The sequence below is a fragment of the Danio rerio genome, chromosome 13, assembly GCF_049306965.1.
Source record: "Danio rerio strain Tuebingen ecotype United States chromosome 13, GRCz12tu, whole genome shotgun sequence".
Taxonomy (NCBI): domain Eukaryota; kingdom Metazoa; phylum Chordata; class Actinopteri; order Cypriniformes; family Danionidae; genus Danio; species Danio rerio.
Window position 1 is genome coordinate 9088186 of NC_133188.1, and position 27127 is coordinate 9115312.

The following is a 27127-nucleotide window of genomic DNA, read 5'->3' on the forward strand; positions in this document are numbered from 1 at the left end:
AATAGACAGCACCTAAGTTAAATAAATGAGTGTCACAGCACAGGGCCTGAAAACTTAGGACCATGTGATATTTCAGTTTTTCTATTTTAATAAATCTGCTAAAATGTCCACAACTCTGTGTTTTTCTGTCAATATGGGTTGGTGTGTGCATTAATAAGGGAAAAATGAATTTGAACTTTAGCAAATGGCTGCAATATAACAAAGAGTGAACATTTTTTGTACCCACTGTATGTGTGCTATCTGCGTCATTTTACTCAGAGAGCTTCAAAAACCCAGAAAGGGCAAAACAAATTTAGTTTATTTCTTGTCAGATCTAAATAATTGCTTAAAACTATACCAAACATTGTATTTTCAAAATACCCGTAGGCCCAACACAATCTCACGGCAATTCGTAACTTTTTCATTTAGTGGCTAATTCGTATGAATTCGTACGATCTAATTCGTACAATTTAGTACGATTTGCTTATCCCCCAATGACGGTTGGGGTTAGGGGTGGGATCAGGTGCCACGCCTCCTTTTTAAAATCGTACCATTTCGTACGACTGAACTTGTACGAATTCGTACGAATTAGCCACTAAACTGGCAAAACGTAAAATACTTACATTTTCTCGTGAGATCAGGCTGGTAGGCCTCTGTTGTTGACATGTAGAATACAGGTATGTATGTTTCTATACTTTTAAAACTTGTAACAACATTCTAGCATGTTGTAACAAGTTTTAGCACATTGCTTTTTCAAGCTTATTTAACATTGCTAGCATGGTTTACATGTTGTTAACATGTTTTACATATTTCTAGCATGTTTTAGCACATCACAGTCATGCCCTATTGTATGTTACTTGCTAAGGTTTTCTTTGGATGTTGTGAAATAGCAGACAAAGCATTCAGTTAAATGGCCATATTTTTGTCAAGCAAGCATGTTAATAGTTAAGTTTAACAGTTAAATGTACTGTAAATCTCACTGGTATCATTAAATTGTACTGTTTTTAGCTATACTTGACAATACAGATCGATCATTAGAATCAGAGAGAAGCGAACAAAGAGGCGAGCAGAGGGCAGTGCTGGGGTTTGTTTGCCTGATTTGATATTCAGGACACGGCAGAATGCTGTGTTGTGAATAAAACATACTGTAACTGTACCTGTGAGTCTGCAGAAGCCAAACAGTGAAAGAAAAAATGCAGGAGAGATGTAAAAGAGATGACATTTGGGGGAATGTCTAAATAGAAATGATGACAGATGAAAGGAACACCCCAGTTCAGCATTCATGGTACAGCTTCCAAACCATGCTCTGTCAAAAAATGCAGGTGATATAGAAGGAAGTAAGATGAAGGCTTGAGATGGAATGAAGGGAGAAGAGAAAGCTGTGTCTGGAAAGAAAGTAAAAGTTGTTCAGAATACCAAAAACAACCTGTAAAACTAAAGTAAAGAAACAGCTCTGAGGATGGTAGTGTAAGTCTAGAGAGCTCTGTTACAGAATTGATATGTGTAACTAGAGACTGGTACACTCACACACACCTTTGTGATGTGTTTTTTCCTTTTCCTGTTGCCACACTGCAGAGCTTTCTGTCCAAAGGACGTGGTTGAAGAGGCGGTGCTGGTTCTCCTCATCACAGAATCAATGGTGAGACATTTTTACGTTCTTCCTTTCTGCTTCAACATGGTTTGTTGTGACCTCTCTTTACATTAACTGCATATTTGGAACTATTGCAGAAATATATATGGAATGCTGTATAATTTCTATATAATTTACTTATTATTGCAAACCCATATGCTGTAATTTGTTTGGTGGAATACAGGAGGTCTTTTTTTAAGAACGCTCCTCTTATTTATATTTATAAAGTTCTAAAGTGACTTTTAAATTGTCCTAATGAATCCAGATTAATTTGGATGCCACAGGATGATGAATACAGCATATTTAATTAAGTGTGGTGCGGTCACCACAGTGGAATGAACCACCAACTTATCCAGCATATGTTTTACGCAGCGGATGGCCTTCCAGCTGCAACCCATCACTGGGAAACATCCGTACACACTCATTACATACCTACACTATGGACAATTTAGCCTACCCAATTCACCTAAACATGCAAAGTCCACACAAAAACGCCAACTGATCCAGCCGGGGCTTGAACCAGCGATCGTGCTACCCACGGGCTATACACACACACTATGAAATGGCATTCAGGAAAATTTGAGTATTCCATTCAAGTTTCATTCAGTAAATTCAGATATTCATTCCATATGTTCAAGTTTCCAAATTCCATATAATCAAATCAAATTTTATATATATATATATATATATATATATATATATATATATATATATATATATATATATATATATATATATATATATTATTAATTTTAACAGAAAATATACATTTTAACAGCAAGACAAGTTTGTAATGTATATTATGAAATGGTAGTACATTTCTTTGACATTAAGGACAGACAATGTAAAATTACTAGTTCGCAATAAAGTACTAGTTCAGTCTTTCTACATTAAAATGTCTAATTTAATTAATTAATTTCTTTGTAATTATTTTTTACATTTACATTTTTTTGTAAATAACGGACAAAAAAATATGCTTTAGATCAGGGGTCACCAATCTTGGTCCTGGAGGGCCGGTGTCCCTCCAGTGTTTAGCTCCAACTTGCCTTAACACACCTGCCTGGGTGTTTCAAGTATATCTAGTAAGATCTTGATTAGCTTGTTCAGGTGTGTTTGATTAGAGTTGGAGCTAAAATCGTCAGGACACCAGCCCTTCAGGAACAAGTTTGGTGACCCCTGCTTTAGATAAATGTATATGACAAACAAATGCAATCTTTATAGTATTGTATTTGTTTGTCAAATACATTTATCTAAAGCAGAGATGGCCAAACTAGGTAACCTTTTATTTGGCCCTTCATCCCATCTAAGAAGAGAATGAGAATGATGGTTAAGAGACTGTATTTTCTTAACTAATGTAACATTTTGTTTGTTTTATTGCTAAGTTACAAAAAAACTAACTGTAATAAAATGTTTTAAATGAATCAGATTTTTTCCTAAAATCACATAGTCACCCAACGAACAGAAGACAATGCAGAGATATCAGTGAGCGACTGAAAGGAAAGGCAGATTCTGCTTGACTACTGTTTTCAGCATTGTCATAAATGTGATTTTATGTTTTTATTGTAATAATTTGTCATTTAAAAAATTATACGGCATTAGTTAATACAATTTAAAGCAATGTTTTCTGTTTATTTTGAAATAAATTAGGAAACTACCTATGGCCACATTCATGTAAAACATTTTGTTATATTTACCTTCGGCCAACGTCTCTCCATGATATTTGGTTTCAAGAGTTCACACTTAGCTGATGATTTATAAAAGCTTGTTTGGCATGCTGTCCCGGGAGAGAGCCCCGAGCTCAAGGGCTCCTCGAGCCCGGGGCTTCCTCCCGTTGGCAGAGCGAGAGGGGAGCCTGAGCTCGGGGGATCTCAGAACTCCCCTGCTGCGGTAGCTAAGGGAACACAAGGGATTAGACAAAGCTTGATTGTTATGTATGTTGAATGTCTTTGGATGGTGGGAGGAAACCGGAGAACCCGGGGAAAACCCACGCGGACACGGGGAGAACATACAAACTCCTCACAGAAACACCCACCGGTCCTGTGGAACCAGGGCTGGCAGTGTTCTTGCTGTGGGGCTCACAGTGCTGACCACTGGGCCGCCGTGCCGCCCAATCAGAGGTAAAGGAGGAGAATAGGGGAGGAGAGGGGTTTCTTCCAAACGAAGATAAAGTGAACTGAAAACTGTGGCTATTTATAGTAGCTTAGGGATCATATGATTGGAAGATAGTGATTAGCAAATGAGAGACCGTGATAAATCATAAGCACGTGATCCTCTCGAAATTAGTTTATGAATAAACTTCACTTTTGGCCCCCCTGATCTAAATCAACCTTAAACAGATCAAACTAAATGACAGACATTTGTTTAATGAATTAAATCTCTCTTTTCTTTTCAATTAGCCAAATAACACTTTACAATGTTTAGAACAATTTGAGGTATTTTAAAATATGTATTTTATAATGAATGATCACTTTGACACAGGTCTTGCATCTCGTATAGATACTCTGCTAACTGAAAGTCAATGTAATTCTTGACATTTCTATGAATTAGTTAAATATCTGCATCACTGGAACATTTGGGAAACAGTTTTTATATACATCTTTGTTGTCCCCTGTAGGCCAGTGGTGAGGCAGTGATCAGCCGCACACCGGAGCACCGGGAGGCGAGAGAGAGCAGCATGCAGGATGCCTCCTCTGTTTATGATCTGCTGAGCATCGGCATGGGCAGGAGAGGGCAGTACTCCATGCTGTCAGAGGTTAGATGAGTCAGCACAGATCTGTATTGACCCAATGTTTGGCAAAAGAGAACTGGAAGCAACCTGTATTTTATGCAGTAGCTTCTTTCGCCTTCTTTGCTACAAGTTGCCTTTTTCAATCTTTCAATCTCTCTTTCCCCTTCTCCCAGTTGTATGGGTGATTAGCCCTTTCTCCTCCGCCCTGTCCTTCAGGTTGTTTCAGTAGTTGAGCCATTGTGTGATGGTGAGCGTTTACTCAGAGACGTTCTCAGGTGAATCTAATCTCAGTGCTTTTAGTAGGTTCGTTTCAACTGATTCCATGTCATTTCACTGGTAACCCACATTACATCGCTTTTACTCAGTATTTCCAAGTCATGTCTGCTTGCATGTCGAATGTAAATCCCTTTCTCATTAAATTTAAGCGCACTTTGTCATGCATGTGCCATGAGGGTATGTGTACAGGATACACACAATCCCGTATCAGGGCTGAAACAAGATCCTTCCTAGAAAAACTGAGTAATGCTGAACAACGCATTATCATTTAGCTCTGTTTCTTCTGATGTGCTTCTTGGAAAGCTGAATCCCTGATTCAGAGTTTCTTTCTGACTGCGATGTGTTATTTTTTGTCATCAGTGTTTGGAGCGGGCCATGAAGTTCTCCTATAATGAGTTTCATCTTTGGTATCAGCTTGGCTTGTCATTAATGGCAAGTGGGAAGGTGAGATTGCTGACATCATTATGCTTCTATTGATTTATTAGTCATTTGTTGCTATTTGTTGTGTTTTTGATTCTGTTAAATAAGATCTGACGTTTAATAAAATGTAAGTATTCAAGGTCAAAATCAAATTCATTATCGTTCTAAAGCAGCTTTAGGACAAATCATGATAACTAAATGGTAATGCTTTTAGTCACATGTAGCAGATTAGAGATGCTATTATATGTACTTATACAGTAAATGCACACCGTACACATATATACAGTAGAAATCAAACATACAGAATCACTTCTAAATGTTTTTTTTTCATAAATAAAATCTTTACCATTTCACGTTTAGACCAGTTAAACTCTGCGGACGCGGTAACCGTGACGTCATCGACATTCGCTTTAAGATTTAAAGGGCTAGCATTGCACCAGACCCCCTTAAGTGGTTTCGTTTGAAAGCGCAGAATCTATATTGTATGCACATATGCATCACTTTGGTTTTTATTCTACTGTACAAAAGTTATTTACACCTAAATACACAGTATTTTGGATACCTGAGCTGGGTATTTTACATTGGTTCATTTTCATATTTTTCATATGACACATGTACAAGTTATAGCTCAAATGAAAGCTCCTGCCGGTGCTCATACGGTTCTAGTGTTCTTTTTACTGAATTATATTCCCATATCAAACAGTTGCCAAATGAATCACGATGTTTCCATGGCGCAGAAGTAAAAACAATACATTTATGATCAATATGCAGCCCCAGATAGCACAGACAGCTGTCATCTCTTACCTTATGCTGTGCGCTTCAGGGCCATTCTCCTCTGTTTTTGAGGTGATGTGCATAAGAAATCCTTTTATATGTCTAATGTGGTCCAAACACAGTGAATTATGTTTGATCAAACAAAAGAATAGTGAAATATGAAAACAATGGCCGGTCCCTGTGGCTTGTATAGCACCTCTCATCAGTTTGAATACAATAACTTTTACATAGATTATGGTAGAGACATTTTTCTTTTTTTTTCTATGATTACAGACATGTGCAGGAACCACCAAAATTAATTACAGCACCCTAGACCACACAGAACCTAAAATGTAGACTTTCAAATTTGAGTTTAAAAAAAAAAAATAGAAAAGGCGCCTCTTTTTTTAAGTGTTTATTATAACACAGACAACATAAACAGTTATTTTAAACACTTAGTAAATAGTGTTTTATGAAAATTCAAAGGGTTTTCTTTAAAATGATACCTAATTTTTGCATTTACACCTCTGCATGTGGATTTGGGAAGCTTTTAAATTTGGGTAGGCGGAAATACAGGCGGAAATCCCAAAATAACAGCAGAGTTTAACTGGTTAGGAATTTTAGTTGTGGCTATACTATACTAGTGCTCTTGGGTTCGGGTCAGGTTTCAACTGATAATACTAGTTAATGTTATCGTCCTGGCTGGGCCAGTTGGCATTTCTGTGTGGAGTTTGTCCCTGTGTTTGCTCGGGTTTTCTTCTGGGATGCTCCGATTTCCTCCATAGTTCAAAGACATGCACTGTAAGTGAATTGGATGAACTAAATGGTCTGTAGTGTATGAGTGTGTGTGAATTCTGTAAGTGTATGGGTGTTTCCCAGTAATGGATTGTGGCTGAAACGGTGTCCGCTGCTAAACATATGCCAGAATAGTTGGCAGTTCATTCCACTGTGGTGACCCATGTGAAGTAAGGGACTAAGCCCGAGAAAAATGAATGAATGAATTTTCTCACATTGGACTGAGACCTACAGATACAGAAGGTAACCTATTGGATATATATATAGTTTTTTTTTATTTATTTATTTTTTTACTTTTAGGGGGGTTAATTTAATCTTGATACACATGTGGTTTTCCTGGTCTTTCAGTTCAAATTCTCTTAAACATCAAGATGTCAAGATAAATCCTTATCCTGTTCAGTGCTGAACTGGTGAGCAGTTGCAGACTCAGTCTTGAACTAGATGCCATTTGGTTTGAGATTCTTTGCATTGCCTTGATTTCTCTTTCATAATTGACCAGCATTTTAGGGGGTCCTTAATGAGGTAGTGACAAATTTTTTAAAGAGCAAGCTGCATCCAACAGAAGTGCTCTGGAATCCTCACGGCTGTGTGTATTTGGATGAGGGTTGGTATTTTCAGCTGTGTAGTAGCACTTTGGTGGACTCTCAGCCATACGTCTTTTCATAAGCCAGTATTGCAGTATTATTTTGGGGCAGTTGTGGCCCAATGGTTTGGATGTTGGATTAATCAAAAGGTTGCAAGTGCAGTTCCTGGCAGAAAGTGAAGATAGGGAGTAGGACTGGGCGATTTGGCCTAAAATAAAAATCTCGATTAATTGAATATTTTAACTTGATTATTATTAATAAACGATTATTTTATTTATTTATTTATTTTTGCCTTTATAGTTCACTGACATTTTTTTTGTACAGTAAACATGCCCACATATTACAAGGGTTTTTTGAATGAAGGGTGCATTTTTTGATTTAAAAAAAAATTATGAACCATACACTAGTTTTCAGTTTCCTTTATTTATGTCATTCAAAACATCACAATAGAGTTGTAATGCAGAATGAAATTACGCTGCAACAGACCCAACAACAACATAAAAAACATCATTATACAAACACTATAAAATCCTAACATGATAAAAAAGCTTTTATAATTCCATAAAAATATAATTATATAACCTATTTTTTTTAAAATATAGAATAACTTAATACTTAAATACCTATTTGGCCATTTGTTGTAATATTAACAATGTATGCTAGTTTAACAAATTTATTGATTTATTATTTAACACTAGCTATCAACAATGCTTAAGAAATGGTATTATTCAAAAGTCTTATAATGACAGGATAAAAACTTTCCCGAAACCGCACTGATTTGCACCTCAGGTGTCTGTAACGCCTGCCTGATGGCATGAGTGAGAGCAGGCTATGACAAGGGTGGGTTGGATCCCCTAAAATGTTATTTGCCCGAGACCAGGGGTGTCAAACTCAATTCCTGGAGGGCCGAAGCCCTGCACAGTTTAGTTCCAACCCTGCTCCAACACACTTACCTGTAGGTTTCAAACAAGCCTGAAGGACTCAATTAGTTTGATCAGGTGTGTTTAATTAGGGTTGGAACTAAACTGTGCAGAGCTGCGGCCCTTTTGGAACTGAGTTTGACACCTGTGGCCTAGACAGACAACGTCGTTGATAAAGTTCCTCGATAGATGTCATTTTGACTCCAACAGACCTTTCAGCTGACTTTATGATCCTTTTAATGGTGTTCTTGTCAGACACACTGCTATTCTCATACCAAAGGGAGATGCCATTAGTAAGAACATGAGAGTTGGTATTTTCATGAGAGTTAATTTAGACTATTAACTATCTATGATTATTTATTGATCATCAACGCTGAACAACTGAAATTAAAACACACGTTGCTAAAACAAACAGTCACTTTTTTCTATAAAAATGGAAAATAAATAATTTGCACTTTCGGAAAACAAAGTGAATTATTTTCAATGTGTTTCATATTAAAAGTAGAAAATAAGCAGTATCTTTTCTAAATAAAGCAGCTCTTGTGTATTCTGTAAATATTACGCTTAACAGTGCATTTCTTGAATCTTTTGTAAACATTTAAATGTAAATAATTAATAAACATCCCGTCTCAAGGCATCTCTGGCGCAGCTTCCAATCTTTGTCAATGTGGTGCAAACGTGCAATATGTAGTTGCATTTTTTGAGAGGTGTGCAGGTATGCGACCGTGCGAAGACTGCAGACCATATGTGTACGCTCAATGCAGAAGTATAAATCAGCCTTAACAGATCGAGGTCACGTGACTCCACATGCAGTAGGGAAAGTAAATGAAAAAATTGACCTGGAAAAGTTTGATCGATTGTAGGTTCTGAATGTCATGTTCTGATTACTGATTACTTTTCCATTAAATGCCCAGTGCTAATTAGGAGTGAATAAAACACACTCTCTCCATCTTTGATACCCTGCTGAGCAAAGCACCTAACCCCGCATTGCTCCCCTAAGTGCATGCTCACTGTGTTAAAAGCAAGACCAATCTCGAGTATGGATGAAACTATACTTAACAAGACTCATATGTTTTGTTTAGGGGACAGAGAATGTTTATAGCTTGATAAATGCAGGCACCATCACAGAGTTTTTTTATATATCCCATCATTAGGCCCACACGGAATCTGCTCGCGTTGAATTCCGCAGATTTTCCGGAGATTTTCCGCAGAATTCCGCAGATTTCTGCAGATTTTTAGCCCATTATTAATTCTGAATTATATTAAATCTGAATTTATTAAGTTTTTATTCAGTATTTTATTGCTTTTTATTTAATATATTAAGGTTTTAGTTATGATACTCCGCTGGATACTCCCAAAATAATTCCACAGAAATCTGCAGATTTTTACCAAAATTCTCCGCAGAAATAGCAAAAAATGTCCGCAGATTCCATCTGGCCCTGCCCATCATATAAGTGTGTATATATAACCCATTAGTCCTACACCACCCGACCCTCTCTGAGCTGGGATCGAACCGGTGACTCTCCGTATGGAAGCCGATTGCTCTGACAAAGACCATGGACTCTCGTATCTGTGGCTAGAGCATCTTTAGAGGTCAGAGGAGTGAGTGCACAGCACTTTACTTTCTGGCCTCCGCTACATTAACCCCCCCTAAATCTCACTTCTATCTGGGTCATGGCACCAATTTAACCCAGCCGGTCCTACACCACTCAACCCTTTCCGAGCTGGGACTGAACTGCATGATAGTTGGTTGCTCTAACAAGGAGCCTAAAGACCACGACCTTCACTTGGTGGCCTCTGTTACATATACATAGAGCATGTCAGTCTAGTTTTTAGTAAGGCAAGGCAAGTTTATTTATATAGCACATTTCACACACAATGGTAACTAAAAGTGCTTTAAATAAACGAGAATTAAAGAAACAAGAAAATCAAAACAACAAAGAATTAAAAATGATTAAAAAGCAGATTTAAATGTGTTCAAACCATAGACTGTAAAATATATGGACGTAGTATCCGTGACGTCACCCATAGGTTTCTAAAGAGCGCAAAAGAAGCCACAAGTAGGCGCGGCCAACCGTCGCCATTTTGTTCGCGTGTCCTCACACCCACGGCGGGATACCAAACAAGGGCAAAGAGGCGGAGAGTGGGCGGAGCTACAGCTTCTTTACTTTAGGAGAACGCTTAATATTTTATCACCTGTGACTCGTTTGTGTTTTGACCACTTGTGCTTGGTTGTATACTATATCAATAAAGTGTTTAGACTTTTAAAAACACTGCTATAATGCATTGAGCCACTAAACATTGTTCTTACGACATTTTTCAACAGGAGGAAAACGCAAATTACTTCCAAACACTTCAGATATAGTCTGTGTTAGTTAATGTAAGACTATTGATGAAATCCAGCATAAAACTGTATGACAACGCTTCAGATGACTGATCTAGAGCCTACAGCTAATCAATCCGTCAGATTCTGCAGTGCATTACAGCTCTAAATATAAACGATAAATGATCTTAAATAAAACAAATACATGTATAGAGATGGTATATAAGTATATAACTTTACTCACATAGGAAACGGAGGCCATGTGAATGGTTTGTGAGCACAATAAAGTGCACTCAGCATGCCATTCCATCAAATAAATGTAGGAAACAAGTCCAAAAGATAGTCGACTGTGTAAAGCCACATAAAACAACACAGAAATACGATAAATATGCCGAGATCAGTGGCTAATCTGCAGGATTCAGCTGAGGTGACGTGACGGCGACCAACGAGACCTAACTGTCACTCAAGTGACCACGCCCTTAATTATGCAAACTTAATATAACTTAATATAAAGGAAACGGATGAGTTATAAAAAAATTTACCCCCCTCACAGTTGTCATGAAGGGTAATATTAGCTGTATTAACCAAAATCTTTTTTTGTACCAGACTGTTAACACTTTTTTTTTCTGCTGTAAAGTTGGCCATTCTAACAGTGGGCTCAATTGAAATTTGATCTGTTTTGGAGCCAGGAGCGGCCAAGACTAGTGGAATTTCGGATGAATTGCAGTTTTAGTTACTTCCGTTTCGGCTTTCTGAGAGAGAGCGGGAGGTTGCCGCTTGGTTCAAACAGGTTGTGAAAAGAAAAAAGAAAGACATAACAGTGCAACTTTTCTGATGTAGCACAGTGCTTATTCCGAAAAGGCAGAGCTAATAAAGTAATAAACGGCTAGTAATAAAAAAAGAATAGAGTACTTACTGTGAGATGGCAAACTGTGAGATGTACAGTGTATACAAATTTAACATCATCTCTGATATTTTTTCAGAATGAGGATGCAGTGGCAGTCCTTAAAGAGTGTGCGGCAATGAGACCACAGGACCCCATACCACCTCTGCTTGCAGCAAAAGTGTGCATCAACCACCTGCACTGGGTGAGAGAAACTCGCAATATGTACACAACAATCAGATTGAATCAAAAAACAAAAGTAAACATTTCTCTTATAGACATAGAAATGTAATTTTAACAGGTTTATAGAGAGACTGAATCCATTTAATGTTATGTATATAAGTAATGTTATTTATAGTCTAGTTGAAACTAGGACCCAAGAGAAGCATAAATCTGAATTGTTGATTTGCTTTAATAATTTTGTACTGGATGTATCAGAAAGTACTAGATTGAGTTGAGATTTAGACACTAATAGGTATTAAAATTCTAGATATACTTTTAACACAATGCAATGTACGCTCACAACACTATCAATCAAATGGATACTTAACTGTTGAAAGAGATTAGGGCACATCTGTTGGCATAGTGCTGAATACAGAAAGCACACTATAAGAGGCTTATAGCACAATAGGGTCGGATAGCCACACAAACTTAATGCACAAGATTTAATGCCAGACAGCACGCCATCATACTGTCACAGACCAGGGGCCTCATGTACGAAGACTTGCGTGGAAATCTTACTAAAACATTGCGTACGCACAAAGCTGTAAATGTGCGTACGCAGAAAAAAATTCAGATGTATGAAACACTGCGTACGCCGAATCTCACGCATATTCTTTTGTACATCCGAATGAACGTGAAACTGAGCGCAACATGCACGAGCACAAAACCCCTCCCTGCCTCCTCCCCCGTATGAATATGCTAATGACTATGCTAATGTAAAAACCCAACGAAAAAGCAATGGCAAAAGCAAGCAAAAAGAGAAACTTTGAACAGAATGTGAAATGGAGGTGCTGCTTTCGGAGGTAGACCGGAGAAAAGCGGTGTTATTTGCAAGTTTGTTCGGCGGAATTAACAACAAAAGAAAAAAAATAGAGTGGGAGAGTTTAGCTGATACGGTTAACACAGTTGGGTCTGAACATCGCACTGAGTGCATTTAAAAAAGAAATAGTGTGGTTTATATCTGTAAAATGTTGCAATACCCTTCGCAGTCTCAGTGGCGCACCTCATAAGAAGCATATGATCATGTACTGACACGTTCGAGCATAACTCGGCTCGAATCCAGTGTCTGATGAATTCATTCTTCTTTTTTTCCCCCGCTACATATCAGATTTTGCCCACTATTTATCACGAGAAAGACAAGTAGGAATCATCAATAAGTTTGTGCATCATATTTTATTTGCACATTTATTGAATGGAAATGTTTCTGATTCACGCATGCAAATTTATCTTCACATAGTGTCTTTATAGCAATGTGCGTGCAGTAGATCGCTCAGATTACATTGGGAAAACAGGCGACCGCTGCAAATTGTGCTTTAATGTTTAGCTGGTCAACTGTATGGTATGGAAATCTTACATACCTACTATATGAACCCGTCTCATACAGACGCCATTGCAAGGATCAGACACTTTGTAGAGAAGAATTTAACACAACTGCCTCTAGGAGTCGCCAATGGAAATAAAACAGACACGCACAAAAAATGTGCGTACGCCTGCCAGAAACCTGCCGTGAACCTGCGCAAATTCCCACGTTCAGTTCATTGTTAGTAAATCCAAACGTGAGCGATTCTGAGCGTGAAACCTGGCGTACGCAAAGTTTTTGTGCGTACGCAGCGTTGATACATGAGGCCCCAGTTCTTAACCATCTCTGCATCCGAACAAGCCATGTGTGTGTCAATGCATGTTTAAATGTACTCAAAAAGTTTGGTTACGGTTTGGCATTAAATATTTGAGCAGTTGGGGTCATGTCTTATACTCACCAAGTTTGAATTTATGTAATCACAATGCAGCAAAAATATTAATATTGTGGCAAATGCTTCACATTTTAAAGCAACTGTTTTATGTTTTCATACACTCCAAAAATGTAACTTCTTCCTGTGATGAAAGCACAGTTTCTTACATATCAATGTTCAGTGCGATCTGATCCTACAGAAATCCTTTTATTGTACTGTTTTCCTTAGCAAACACCACTGGTGTTCATTGATTAAATTGTTCTTTATATTATTTGCACTGTTGACCGTTGAATGTTTAGTTAGGGGTGCTTAATATTGTTATTATTGAAAACTATTATATTTTTCTTCACATTTAGATATAGGAATAATTTGTAATCTGTTTTTTATAAATGGAACGTGTCCTTTCTGAACAAAAATATGAATCTCTTTAATTTTAAAAACAATCTTACTGACTCAAAGTTTTGCAATTGTCAGAGTAATAGTGCTACTGTTGTTAACACAGGTTATAATAATAATAATTGGGTAATAATTCAGTGTATTAGAATGAACCTTAAAATTCCATGATTAAAAACAGGGATGTCCCGATTATTATTATTTTTTTGCCCCACAGTCCGAGTCATTTGATTTTTAAGTACCTACCAATACTGAAACCTGATCTGATACGACTGTATCTCAGTTTGCTATGGCGATGTTGTCATCATCAACTTTATAATACCTCCAGACAGCAGACATACTCGGGTTGTTGCTAGATCAGATATGGTTGTAACCATAATTTAACGTAATTATTCAGTGTCACAAAAATGATGCTATATTGATGTGCATATCCACAGCTGTATCCTATCTAGACTTTACCACATACTCGCGCTTTCCGCTTCAAGCTGCTTTCGTGTTCTATTTTGCCAGAATTTAACCAGATTCTGCAACAAAGTGATGCTACCTTTGTTGCTGTTTTTGTGTGTCATCAAGAAAGAAATCTAACTCTGTTCCACCACATAACGATATATATATATATATATATATATATATATATATATATATATATATATATATATATATATATATATATATATATATATATATATATATATATATATATATATTTATTTATTTATTTATTTTTATATATATATATATATATATATATATATATATATATATATATATATATATATATATATATATATATATATATATATATATATCAGAATTATTAGCCCCCTTTTGATTTTTTTGATTTTTGATTTTAAATATTTCCCAAATGATGTTTAACAGAACAAGCAAATTTTCACTGTTTGTCTAATAATATTTTTTCTTCTGGAAAAAACTTATTTGTTTTATTTCGGCTATTTTAATTTTTTTTAAAAACGTTTTTGGGACAAAATTATTAGCCCCTTTAAGCAAATTTTTTTGATAGTGTACAGAACAAACCATCATTATACAATAACTTGCCTAATTACCATAACCTGCCTAGTTCACCTTATTAACCTAGTTAAGCCTTTAAATGTCACTTTAAGCTGTATAGAAGTGTCTTGACAAATACTATTTACTGTCATCATGGCAAGGATAAAATAAATCAGTTATTAGAGATAGGTTTTTAAAACTATTGTGCTTAGAAATGTGCTGAAACCATCTTCCCTCCTTTAAACAGAAATTGGGGAAAAAAATAAACAGGGGCGCTAATAATTCAGGGGGGCTAATTATTCTATAATAATAATAATAATAATTCCTTACATTTATATAGCGCTTTTCTGGGCACTCAAAGCGCTTTACAGAGTGGGGGGAATCTCCTCATCTACCACCAGTGTGCAGCATCCACCTGGATGACGCGACGGCAGCCATTTTGCGCCAGACCGCACACCACACACCAGCTGATTGGTGGAGAGGAGACAGTGATGCAGCCAATTGAATATGGGGATGGTTAGGAGGCCATGATAGACAAAGGCCAGTGGGCAGATTTGGCCAGGATGCCGGGGTTAAACCCCTTCTCTTTTCGAAGGACATCCTGGGATTTTTAACAACCACAGAGAGTCGGGACCTCGGTTTAACGTCTCATCCGAAAGACGGCGCTCACTGAGCAGTATAGCGTCCCCATCACTATACTGGGGCATTAGGACCCACACAGACCGCAGGTTGGGCGCCCCCTGCTGGCCTCACTAACACCACTTCCGGCAGCAACCTAGCTTTCCCATGTGGTCTCCCATCCAGGTACTGACCGGGCGCAGCCCTGCTTAGCTTCAGTGGGCGACCATGTGAGAGTTGCAGAGAGCTAGCTGCCGGCGAGCATTCTGACTTCAACCGTGTGTGTGTGTGTGTATATATATATATATATATATATATATATATATATATATATATATATATATATATATATATATATATATATATATATATATATATATATATATATATATATATATATATATATATATATTGGGGAAATTGAATATATATATATAATATATATATTTATACAACAGTTCAGTCTGGTTCTCGAATCTGATTGGCTGATAGCCGTGATATATTTAAGTAATATCAGCACCCGTACAGCCTCTTTACCCTTTGTGTATTACTCCACCCACATTCAGCCAGCAACAAGCAGACACTACAGATCTAAAGTTTAAAAGATGCTTGCTCAGCTTGCTCAACTGTCAGCTTATGATTTGAATCCAATGTGGAAGAAAGTAGTTCCTCATACAAAAGGGTTTTTGAGAATCTCCATGATTGATTTTGTTTTTATATACAAAATTATGCCATCAAACTGTTATATAAACGAAATATCACACTTTTAGCAGTGCGATAGGGCTGTATATCGGCACTGGTGGGGGGACTAAGGCACTCGTGCCAACGCATGCCTCCCACCAGTGCCGATATACAGCCATATCGCACTGCTACTCATTAAAAATAAAAATACGTTAAAAATACGTCATATTCTAGATTCTTAAAAGTAGCCACCTTTTGCTTTGATTACTGCTTTGCACGCTCTTGGCATTCTCTCAATGAGCTTCAAGAGGTTGTCACCTGAAATGGTCTTCCAACAGTTTTGAAGGAGTTCCCAGAGATACTTAGCACTTGTTGGCGCTTTTGCCTTCATTCTGCGGTCCAGCTCACCCCAAACCATCTTGATTGGGTTCAGGTCCGGTGACTGTGAAAGCCAGGTCATCTGGTGCAGCACCCCATCACTCTCCTTGGTCAAATAGCCCTTACACATCCTGGATGTGTGTTTGGGATCATTGTCCTGTTGCAAAAATAAATGATGGTCCAACTAAACACAAACCAGATGGAATAGCATGTCGCTCCAAGACACTGTAGCCATGCTGGATCAATATGCCTTCAATTTTGAATAAATCCCCAACAGTGACACCAGCAAAGCAGCCCCACACCATCACACCTACTCCTCCATGCTTCACTGTGGGAACCAGGCATGTAAAGTCCATCCGTTCACTTTTTTTGCATCGCACAAAAACACAATGGTCGGAACCAAAGATCTCAAATTTGGACTCATCAGAAAGCACAGATTTCCTCCGGTCTTATGTGCATTCCTTGTGTTTTTTAGCCTTCTCCTTTTTGCCTGTCCTTAGCAGTGGTTTCCTAGCAGATATTCTGCCATGAAGGCCTGATTCACACAGTCTCCTCTTAACAGCTGTTCTAGAGATGCGTCTGCTGCTAGAACTCTGTGTGGGATTGACCTGGTCTCTAATCTGAGCTGCTGTTAACCCTTGTTTTCTGAGGCTGGTGATTCAGATGAAGTTATCCTTCGCAGTAGAGGTGACTCTTAGTCTTCCTTTCCTGGGGCGGTCTGCATGTGAGCCAGTTTTTTTGTAGCGCTTGTTGATTTTTGTGACTGCACCTGGTGACACTTTTAAAGTATTCTCAATTTTTTGGACTGACTGACCTTCATGTATTAAAGTAATGACGGCCACTTGATTTTCTTTACTAAGCTGTGTTTTTCTTGCCATAATACAAATTCTAACAGTATATTGAAAACAGAGTATCAGCTGTGTATATGTGTGTCTATATATATATATATATATTAGGGATGTAACGGTACGGTAATACCTCGGTATGAATGTTAGGTACGGTATTTATTGAATCATTTACAGGAAAAAAACAAAACTCATGAAAATACTCCAAAAAAGTGCCAAAAGTGTCAATGACATACAAATTAGCCATCTATCTGTAAGCTTTAAAACAGGAACTTCAATTTTAATAACAAAAAAATATTAAACCATGTAAAAAAAATAAAGTTTCAATTTAGTATTGTTGAAAACTCATCACATTCAACATTTAATCACTCACTCACTTAGATAGAGATGGGTTTAAAGGAAAATTATCATATAAATATAATCTGGTAAAAGCTGGTATCTCTGGGCATTTACAATGTCCCCTGCAACAGAAAAAAAACCCTCTCATTTGGGACTGAGGTTTCTGGGACAAGAGCGATATGACTTGGCCCAGGTTGACAGCAGTGGGTAACGTTGTGCATTGTCTTTCCCCCACTTGAGAGGACAAACCATGAGTAAGATAGAGGTCTCATGTCTGCATCAATCTGAACAGTGTGCTGACAACACCGCTATTCATTATGCGCGCGACAACACAGCTGATAAGAACTCGCGCGACAACACCGCTATTCAGTACGCGCGCGGCGACAACACCCGCTTTAGAGTTTTCCAGCTCTTTTTAATCCCCGCTTCTAGCAGCACACTCCATTTTCGCATTACTGGATCTGTAGCGACAACAGACCGCAAGGGATGATGGTCAAGCATGGGCTGATGGGAATTGTAGTTTTCGCTACCTCCCGTTCGCTTCATTCGCCTGAGCAAATTTTCTCAGAAGACCTATAGTTTTACCGAGTCATGCGACTTCGGTAATATCGAAAAAAATTAATATTGCGGTATGACGGTATTTACAATACCGTTACATCCCTAATACATATATATATATATATATATATATATATATATATATATATATATATATATATATATATATATATATATATATATATATATATATATATATATATATATATATTTATACACGTAATCAGATCCAAAAATCCCTAATTAAAAATCTAGTTTATTCCAAACCTTTGACTAATAGCTTTTGCAGGACATTTTAAAATCACAAATGTATGTATTTACATGATAATTGATTCATTAAATTTTTATTTAGATTGTGATTTGGCCTAAAGTCATCAATGTTGATGGTCGATGATCTCTCTCGCTCTCTCTCTCCTTTTTTAAACCATTTAAACTTCAATTTCAGTTTTGTGTTAAAATCTTTGACCTCTATCTACACCTCAAGTATTTCACACCATAAAATATGAGCAAGTGCTCATACAAGTCATCCACACATCTAATGCATGTTTAAATGTGTGTGTCATGTCAGCTGGAGGACGCGGTAACCCTGTCAGCGGGTGTAGTTGCCTTAGGAGACTGTGCCGAGGAGTCCCTTGCTCGAGCTCATCTGGCCATAGGTCTGTGCCGTAGTCTGCAGGCCTCTGATGGTAAGCCTGCTTTTTAACCGTTATTATCCTTCTCTGAAACTAAATAAATGATCCAGACATGCATCTGTCCTCAGCTGCTCTCTGTTCCCTCATGTCTGCCATGACTCACTGTTTAACTGTGTTTGCAGCCACACTGAAAGCAGATTGCGATGAGTTCAACAGAAGAGCTCTGCAGTCACTACGCAGGTACGCTTGGTGTTTATCTCATGCATTTTAGCATGTGTGCTTGCAAACTAGGTTGAGACCCTTTGCTAATTTAAAGTTGACTACAAAGCTTTAATGAATTACTATTTTAATTAAGCAGATTTTTATTTTTATGTGGTAGCAATGTTTTATTTTATTAAAATATATAGAGATTTTTTTCTCATTCGCTTCTGTCTTTGTGTCCTTTGTTGAAATTTAATTGAATTAAATGCACATGCAGTAAATAGAAGAATACAATTAGAAATAATCTCATGACTGTTATTTGGTCTTTATAAAAAATTATGTGTAATTGCTGACAAATTCAGTTAATGTGATTATAAAAACACAATTTTCAACACAATATTACACAAAATTGTAAATGCAATACATTTGTTTTTGCTTTCATTTTTCATGAGCTAAACGTAAAGATCTGAAACTTTTACTATAAACACAAAAGGTCTATTTCTCTCAAATATTGTTCACACATAAATTAATCTGTGTTAAGCCCTGCTCACGTTGCGATTTCATCCATGATTTGGTCTTCTTTTTGAGGGAGTGTGCAATTGGCATGCTGACTGCAGGAATGTCCACCAGAACTTTTACCTGTGAATTTACCATTCATTTCTGTACCATAAGGTGTTTAAGAGAATTTGCATTCAACTGGCCTCACAACTGCAGACCACGTGTAACCACACCTACCAGAATGTCTACAGCCAGCTTCTTTACCTAAACAATCATCTAAGACCAGTCACCAAAGAATTTCTGCACAAACTGTCGGAAACCATATCATAGAATCTGCAAGCTCTTCACCCTTATAGGGGTCTCGCTCTGACTGCAGTTCAGTTTGTCGTTGTAACTGACTTGCGTGGCATCCGGGACTTTGGAGAGGTGTTCTCTTCATCGATAGATCACGTATAGGGAGGATCACGGCAGCATGTTTGGGATCGTACCTATTGTTTTTCCATTCATCCACAAACATCACCTCATGTTGCATCATGACATTGCATGGTCCCATGGTGCAAGGATCTATACACAATTCCTGGATGGACGAAAACATCTCTGTTTTTGCATGGCCAGCATACATATCATATATCACCATTGAGCATGTTAGGGATGATCTGGATCAGTGTATAAGACAGCTTGTTCCAGTTCCTGCCAATATTAAACAACTTTAGATGGATTCTTTTGGAAAGAAGTGCTCACCAACAGATTCAGACAAACATGGGAAGAATATTTGAGAGTTTTGTGTTCACAGAAAAAAAAATCTTTGAGTTCAGCTCATGAAAAATTGAAGCAATATTGTTCATAAATTAGTAATTATTAAAAAAGTATAATATTTTTGTTGAGTGTATTTTGTTTATTTCTTTCTGAGTTTACTAGTTGTTTTTCCCCTAAATGCTGGGGCCCAGTTTTTATACCCTTTCAATTAATAATAATAATAATGATAATAATAATAATTCGTTACATTTATATATCGCTTTTCTGGGCACTCAAAGCGCTTTACACAATGGGGGGGGATCTCCACATCACCACCAGTGTGCAGCATCCACCTGGATGACGCGACGGCAGCCATTTTGCGCCAGACCGCACACCACACACCAGCTGATTGGTGGAGAGGAGACAGATTGATGAAGCCAATTATGATATGGGGATGGTTAGGAGGCCATGATGGACAGAGGCCAGTGAGCAGATTTGGCCAGGATGCCGGGGTTAAACCCCTACTCTTTTTCGAAGAACATCCTGGGATTTTTAACGACCACAGAGAGTAGGGACCTCGGTTTAACGTCTCATCCGAAAGACGGTGAATTGTGAATTGTGAATGGATTGTAGAAACAGTCTATTTCTATTTTCTATATCTATTCACAATAAAGTCGTAACTTTATTAATTAATCTTTTTTAAATGTGCCATAGAATGCATTGATTCAATGTGTTTAATGCCGAGTTCAGACTGCATGATTTTCAAAGTAGTCGTGTCACAGATGTTTTCACACTGCTTGACTATCTGGGCTTGCGTTTCGTCGCTGCTTTGTTTACACTGCAAGATGGATCGGCGACATGGACATTTACATTGCATTGACTTTACTATAGGAAGAATCGCCGACAACTTCATCCAAACTACGTCTCACAGCCAAAAACACGTAGCATATCTTTTGTTATTAACTACATAATGAGAAAGAAGCCTTTAATGGGGTAGAACATGTACATGTTTGCTCACCTGGGTTTAAAGGGAATTAGCCATTTCTCCTCGACGTTGATAATAAACTAATTTCTTTCTGTATGAAACGTTAAACAGACACAGTTGCTCCTGAGTCCTGTCAAATCTCCACTAGTTTTTCCTCCATTTCGTGGGTCCAAATAAACAGAAAAAGAGCGCTTTTAACTTCTCCCTCAGCCTCCAGCTGGCCTGCAGCAGGTATACACACACGCACACACAAGTGAATGCCGCTTTCTCATTGGCTGTAGGCGATGGCTGATGTTATTTTCAGTAAAATCTCAATTCAACCGGCATGATCTGAATCGCCGACAGCTCCAAATATTTAGCATGCCAAATATCTCACAGGCATCGGCGACTCATCGGCGATTCTCTCAGATCGCGTCTTTGAAAGTTCATACTGTGTGATTGTCACTCACGTGCACGAGCAGCGATTTGCCTGTGATTTCAGGCATTTGTCGGCGATTTCTCAAAACCTGTCGGCGAGCCAAAATCGGGGCTAAAATCACGCAGTCTGAACTAGGCATAAGGTGTCATAGATTGAAAATCTTGATATACCTAGACATACAGTTTTATGCAAAAATTTGGGCACCCCTCTGTGGCTGCATAATTATGTGCTCTTCGAGAGATGATCACAGTGAAATGCATTTGGTTTCTAGAGAAAGCTAGATAATGTCATGTTTTTCAGACTGAAATCCTTATTGTAGCAGTATTGAGATGAAATTAAATTGAAACCTGTAGTCACTCAATGCTGATTGATTACAACACAAAAATTGATTTGAGTGACTCAGTGAACCTTAACAATCCTGACACCGGTGCAACCAATCATGAAAAAGGATATTTAAGACAAGCTGATTGCTTGTTGTGCTTCACCTTATTGTGAACCAGAAAGTAGCAACATAGGAACCTCAAAAGAACTTCCTAATGACCTAAATATTAGGATAATTCACCAATGTGATTCAGGAGAAGAATGCAAAAGGCTATCACAAAGGTTTAAAGTCTTCACAGTCAGAATATAGTAAGAAAATGGAAGGCCACAGCAACAGTTCTTGTGAAGGAAAGATGTGCTAAACCAAGACAAATATCTGAAAGGCAAAGGTGAAGAATGGCTGAAATGGTCACAGACAAACCACAGACCACCTCCAAAGAGCTCCAGAAACATCTCGCTGCTAATAATGTAATTGCACATCGTTCCACAGTTCAGCACACTCTTCACAAATAACAGCTCAATGGATGGTGATTCAGAAGAAGCCTTTTCTGTTTTGCCAACAAGAAAAGGTGTTTGAGATAGGCTTAACTGGACAAGCCTATATAATTTTGGAAAAAGATACTGTGAACAACAATAGACGCTTCGCATGGCAGAAAAGTAACAAAGCATTCTAGGAGAAGAACCTGCTTCCTACTGTAAAATATGGTGGAGGGTCCAATATGCTGTGTGGATGTGGAGCAAGCACAGGAACTGGAAACCTTGTCAGAGTTAAAGGTTGCATGGATTCCACCCAGTATCAGCAGATTCTGAAGAACAATGTTTAGGGATCAGTCAAGAGGCTGAAGTTACGGCAGGGTTGGACGTTTCTGAAGGAACCACAGTTCCAGATCTAGCAAGGAATTCATGCTCAGACACGATACAATGATCTAGAATGGCCATCCCAGTCCCAATAAACATCTACAGGTTGCTGTAGGTGGCTGTACAAAAGATTGATGTCATTATTCTGTTGGGGTATCCAAATTATTGCACCTGTCTGTTTTTGTTACGACTTTTACATTGCATCTGTTGATTAAATAAATGCTGTGTCAGAATTGATATGTTTCTGTTTCCCTAGGGTATAAAATATATCCAAATGAAATTGCTGATTTGAAAGCTCAGCAAGCCATGGCTTGCAATTATGAAAATTATCAGGGGTGGCCAGCATTTGCATAAGACTGTATTTCTGTATACGGTAATGTCTTACTGTAGATCTTGACAACACATTAATTATAATTAATGTTGGTATCTTGACAGAAATCCCTTTAACCGTCATTTTAATGTGTAATTGAATAATTTATTTAAAGAAATGTAAGTTTTAAACTTTTTTAATTTTACTCTAACTTTAGAGCACATGCACTGGACCCTCAAGATCCTCAGATTTCCTTCTACCTTTCTCTGCAGTTTGCTCTGGTTCGACAGGTTAGTTTGATAACATCAGCCCCCGCATAATAGCATCAAAATATCCGTCAGAAAATACTTTTACAATAATTCTTATTTTTACTGAGTGTGTAGTTTTTTTTTTCATTTTTTGCTAAAACAGCTCTCAAAATCACATGATTGTATCAGTAGTTCTTACCTAGATCTTATATAATCATATTCTTACTGTATGTTTAACAATAAATTTAGTATTGTTCCCTGATGTGGCCTCTTGTGTTTGGGATAGTTGTCTGAAGCGATGGAGCCATTGCAGTTGGCTCTGAATGTTCGTGGAGATGATCTGCACTCCCTACATCTTCTGGCTCTACTTCTGAGTGCCCAGAAACACTACCAACATGCTCTTGATACTCTCAAGCTTGCCCTTAACCAGCACCCGGACAACTTCAAGTAAGTGTTTATGTACGTTTTCTATTTAAATAATAGTTTATTCAAATTGAAAACTCTCTCATTGTTTACTCACCACCGAGCCATTCCAAACAACATAAGCATCTATATATACTGTGTACTGTATATGTTTATATGTATGTCTGTATTTAATTACTTACTTCCCTAGTTACTTGCCTACTTATTCTTACATTTGCATCAGGTAAATCTGTTCACGTGTTGACCCAAATATCTTATCCAATCAAATGGTAGCAACTAGGTTAAGATGAACTGCTGATGTTCAAACTGAGAATCATAATCTGAATGCTGAAATACTGGGATTTTCACACACAAACATCTCGAGGGTCTACAGAGAATGGGCCGAAATGGTGAAAAAAGAAAAGGAAGTAGGCTAGAGTTGAATGACCAGGCTTAGTTTAGCCAGTGATTATCTGAGTCACACTGGTTCAAGCTGAAAAGCAAGAAAAATTCAAAATGCAAGTAAACTATCAAAGGGGTATGATGGAAGATAGATAGATAGATAGATAGATAGATAGATAGATAGATAGATAGATAGATAGATAGATAGATAGATAGATAGATAGATAGATAGATAGATAGATAGATAGATAGATAGATAGATAGATAGATAATTAGAGATGGATGGATGGATGGATGAATGGATGGATGGATGGATGGATGGATGGATAGAAAGATACTGTAGACGGATGGAAGGGGAAGGACAGATAGATAGATAGATAGATAGATAGATAGATAGATAGATAGATAGATAGATAGATAGATAGATAGATAGATAGATAGATAGATAGATAGATAGATAGATAGATAGATAGATAGATAGATAGGGATGGATGGATGGATGGATGGATGGATGGATAGAAAGATACTGTAGACGGATGGAAGGGGAAGGACGGACAGATAGATAGATAGATAGATAGATAGATAGATAGATAGATAGATAGATAGATAGATAGATAGATAGATAGATAGATAGATAGATAGATAGATAGATAGATAGATAGGGATGGATGGGTGAGATAGATAGATAGATAGATAGGGATGGATGGATGGATGGATGGATGGATGGATGGATGGATGGATGGATGGATGGATGATGGATGGATAGAAAGATACTGTAGACAGATGGAAGGGGAAGGACGGATAGATAGATAGATAGATAGATAGATAGATAGATAGATAGATAGATAGATAGATAGATAGATAGATAGATAGATAGATAGATAGATAGATAGATAGATAGATAGATAGATAGATAGATAGATAGATAGGGATGGATGGATGGATGGATGGATGGATGGATAGAAAGATACTGTAGACGGATGGAAGGGGAAGGACGGACAGATAGATAGATAGATAGATAGATAGATAGATAGATAGATAGATAGATAGATAGATAGATAGATAGATAGATAGATAGATAGATAGATAGATAGATAGATAGATAGATAGATAGATAGATAGATAGGGATGGATGGGTGAGATAGATAGATAGATAGGGATGGATGGATGGATGGATGGATGGATGGATGGATGGATGATGGATGGATAGAAAGATACTGTAGACGGATGGAAGGGGAAGGACGGATAGATAGATAGATAGATAGATAGATAGATAGATAGATAGATAGATAGATAGATAGATAGATAGATAGATAGATAGATAGATAGATAGATAGATAGATAGGGATGGATGGATGGATGGATGGATGGATGGATGGATAGAAAGATACTGTAGACGGATGGAAGGGGAAGGACGGACAGATAGATAGATAGATAGATAGATAGATAGATAGATAGATAGATAGATAGATAGATAGATAGATAGATAGATAGATAGATAGATAGATAGATAGATAGATAGGGATGGATGGGTGAGATAGATAGATAGATAGATAGGGATGGATGGATGGATGGATGGATGGATGGATGGATGATGGATGGATAGAAAGATACTGTAGACGGATGGAAGGGGAAGGACGGATAGATAGATAGATAGATAGATAGATAGATAGATAGATAGATAGATAGATAGATAGATAGATAGATAGATAGATAGATAGATAGATAGATAGATAGATAGATAGATAGATAGATAGATAGATTCTGTACATAGATAGATAGATACTGTAGATAGATAGATAGACAGACAGACAGACAGACAGACAGGACGGACGGACGGACGGACGGACAGACAGACAGACAGACACAGAGAGACAGATAGACAGATAGATAGATAGATAGATAGATAGATAGATAGATAGATAGATAGATAGATAGATAGATAGATAGATAGATAGATAGATAGATAGATAGATAGATAGATAGATAGATAGATAGATAGATAGATAGATAGATAGATAGATAGATAGATAGATAGATAGATAGATAGATAGATAGATAGATAGATACTACAGACTGAGAGACAGACAGATGAATGGATGGATGGATGGATATGACAGACAGACAGACTGACCCATTTATTCATTCATTCATTGTTGTTTTAGTCTTCTCTTTACCAAAGTGAAGCTGGAGCAGGTTTTGTTTGGTCCGGGTGCAGCTTTACAGACCTGTGCAGAAATGCTGCAGCTGTGGCAAAGTCGCTATGATTTTACCCGACCCAGGTAATATGCTACATCTCTCTCAGGTGTGAATGTGTGTGTGTGTGTATTAGATGTAGTGAATTAATATTTTCTTCTCTTTTTCAGTGAAGAAGATGACTCTAATAGCATACCTCCTGAACCAGGCCCACTGAGCAGAAAACCCAGCGGCCTCCATCTCACCCTTCCAGACTTCCAGGAGACAGAGACTGGTGTGCATGATAAGTATATGTGCGCTTGTATGAGCAGGCATGCGTGTGTTCCTTGCATTTGTTACATAATGGGGACACAATGTCCCCACAAAAATAGCAATACTGTTAAATTTTGACCTTGTGGGGACATTTTTGTGTCCCCATGAGGAAAACGGCTCATAAATCACATAGAATGACGTATTTAAAAAATGTAAAAAAAAAAGCACATTGTTTCCTGTGAGACTAGGGTTTGGGGTAAGTGTAATGAAGCATTACGTGTATAGGAAGTCACTTTAAACTTAGGTGTGTGTGCGTGTTTGTTTGTGTGTGTATGTGAGATTGCATGCATGTTAATGTAAATGTGTATCATGTCGCCAGGGTCTCAGAGTGCTCCATCTCTAGCTGTGTCTCGTCTGGAACAGGCCATGTCAGAGGTATCGGCCATCAGCTCTGCCCATAAGCATGGACCTGCCTACATTTGGACCACTCTTGAAAGGATTTGGCTCCAGGCAGGTACTGTATGCCATCAGTATACCAGCAAGATTATAATAGTTTTGGATTTTTCATTAGTTCTCATTTTTATTGTGTTTTGACTTTTTGTTTTT

The 27127-nt window shown here is 37.6% G+C and overlaps 1 protein-coding gene across 7 annotated transcripts in view; it reads left to right on the top strand.

Moving 5' to 3' along the window:
• ttc7a (tetratricopeptide repeat domain 7A) overlaps window positions 1–27127 on the top strand; it is a 73256-nt gene that overhangs the window by 28504 nt on the left and 17625 nt on the right. For 3 of the 7 annotated variants that reach the window (XM_073920588.1, XM_073920586.1, XM_073920590.1), the window contains 11 exons: window positions 1555–1618; window positions 4224–4361; window positions 4974–5057; window positions 11392–11496; window positions 18632–18749; window positions 18878–18935; window positions 23239–23311; window positions 23556–23716; window positions 26239–26355; window positions 26440–26543; window positions 26901–27035. In XM_073920588.1, coding sequence (XP_073776689.1) covers window positions 1555–1618; window positions 4224–4361; window positions 4974–5057; window positions 11392–11496; window positions 18632–18749; window positions 18878–18935; window positions 23239–23311; window positions 23556–23716; window positions 26239–26355; window positions 26440–26543; window positions 26901–27035 — 1157 coding nt within the window. Of the gene's footprint in view, window positions 1–1554; window positions 1619–4223; window positions 4362–4510; window positions 4613–4973; window positions 5058–11391; window positions 11999–13145; window positions 13505–18631; window positions 18750–18877; window positions 18936–23238; window positions 23312–23555; window positions 23717–26238; window positions 26356–26439; window positions 26544–26900; window positions 27036–27127 lie in introns of those variants that run through there. The other 4 variants (XM_073920589.1, XM_073920587.1, XM_073920591.1 and 1 more) reach the window with 3 other exon arrangements.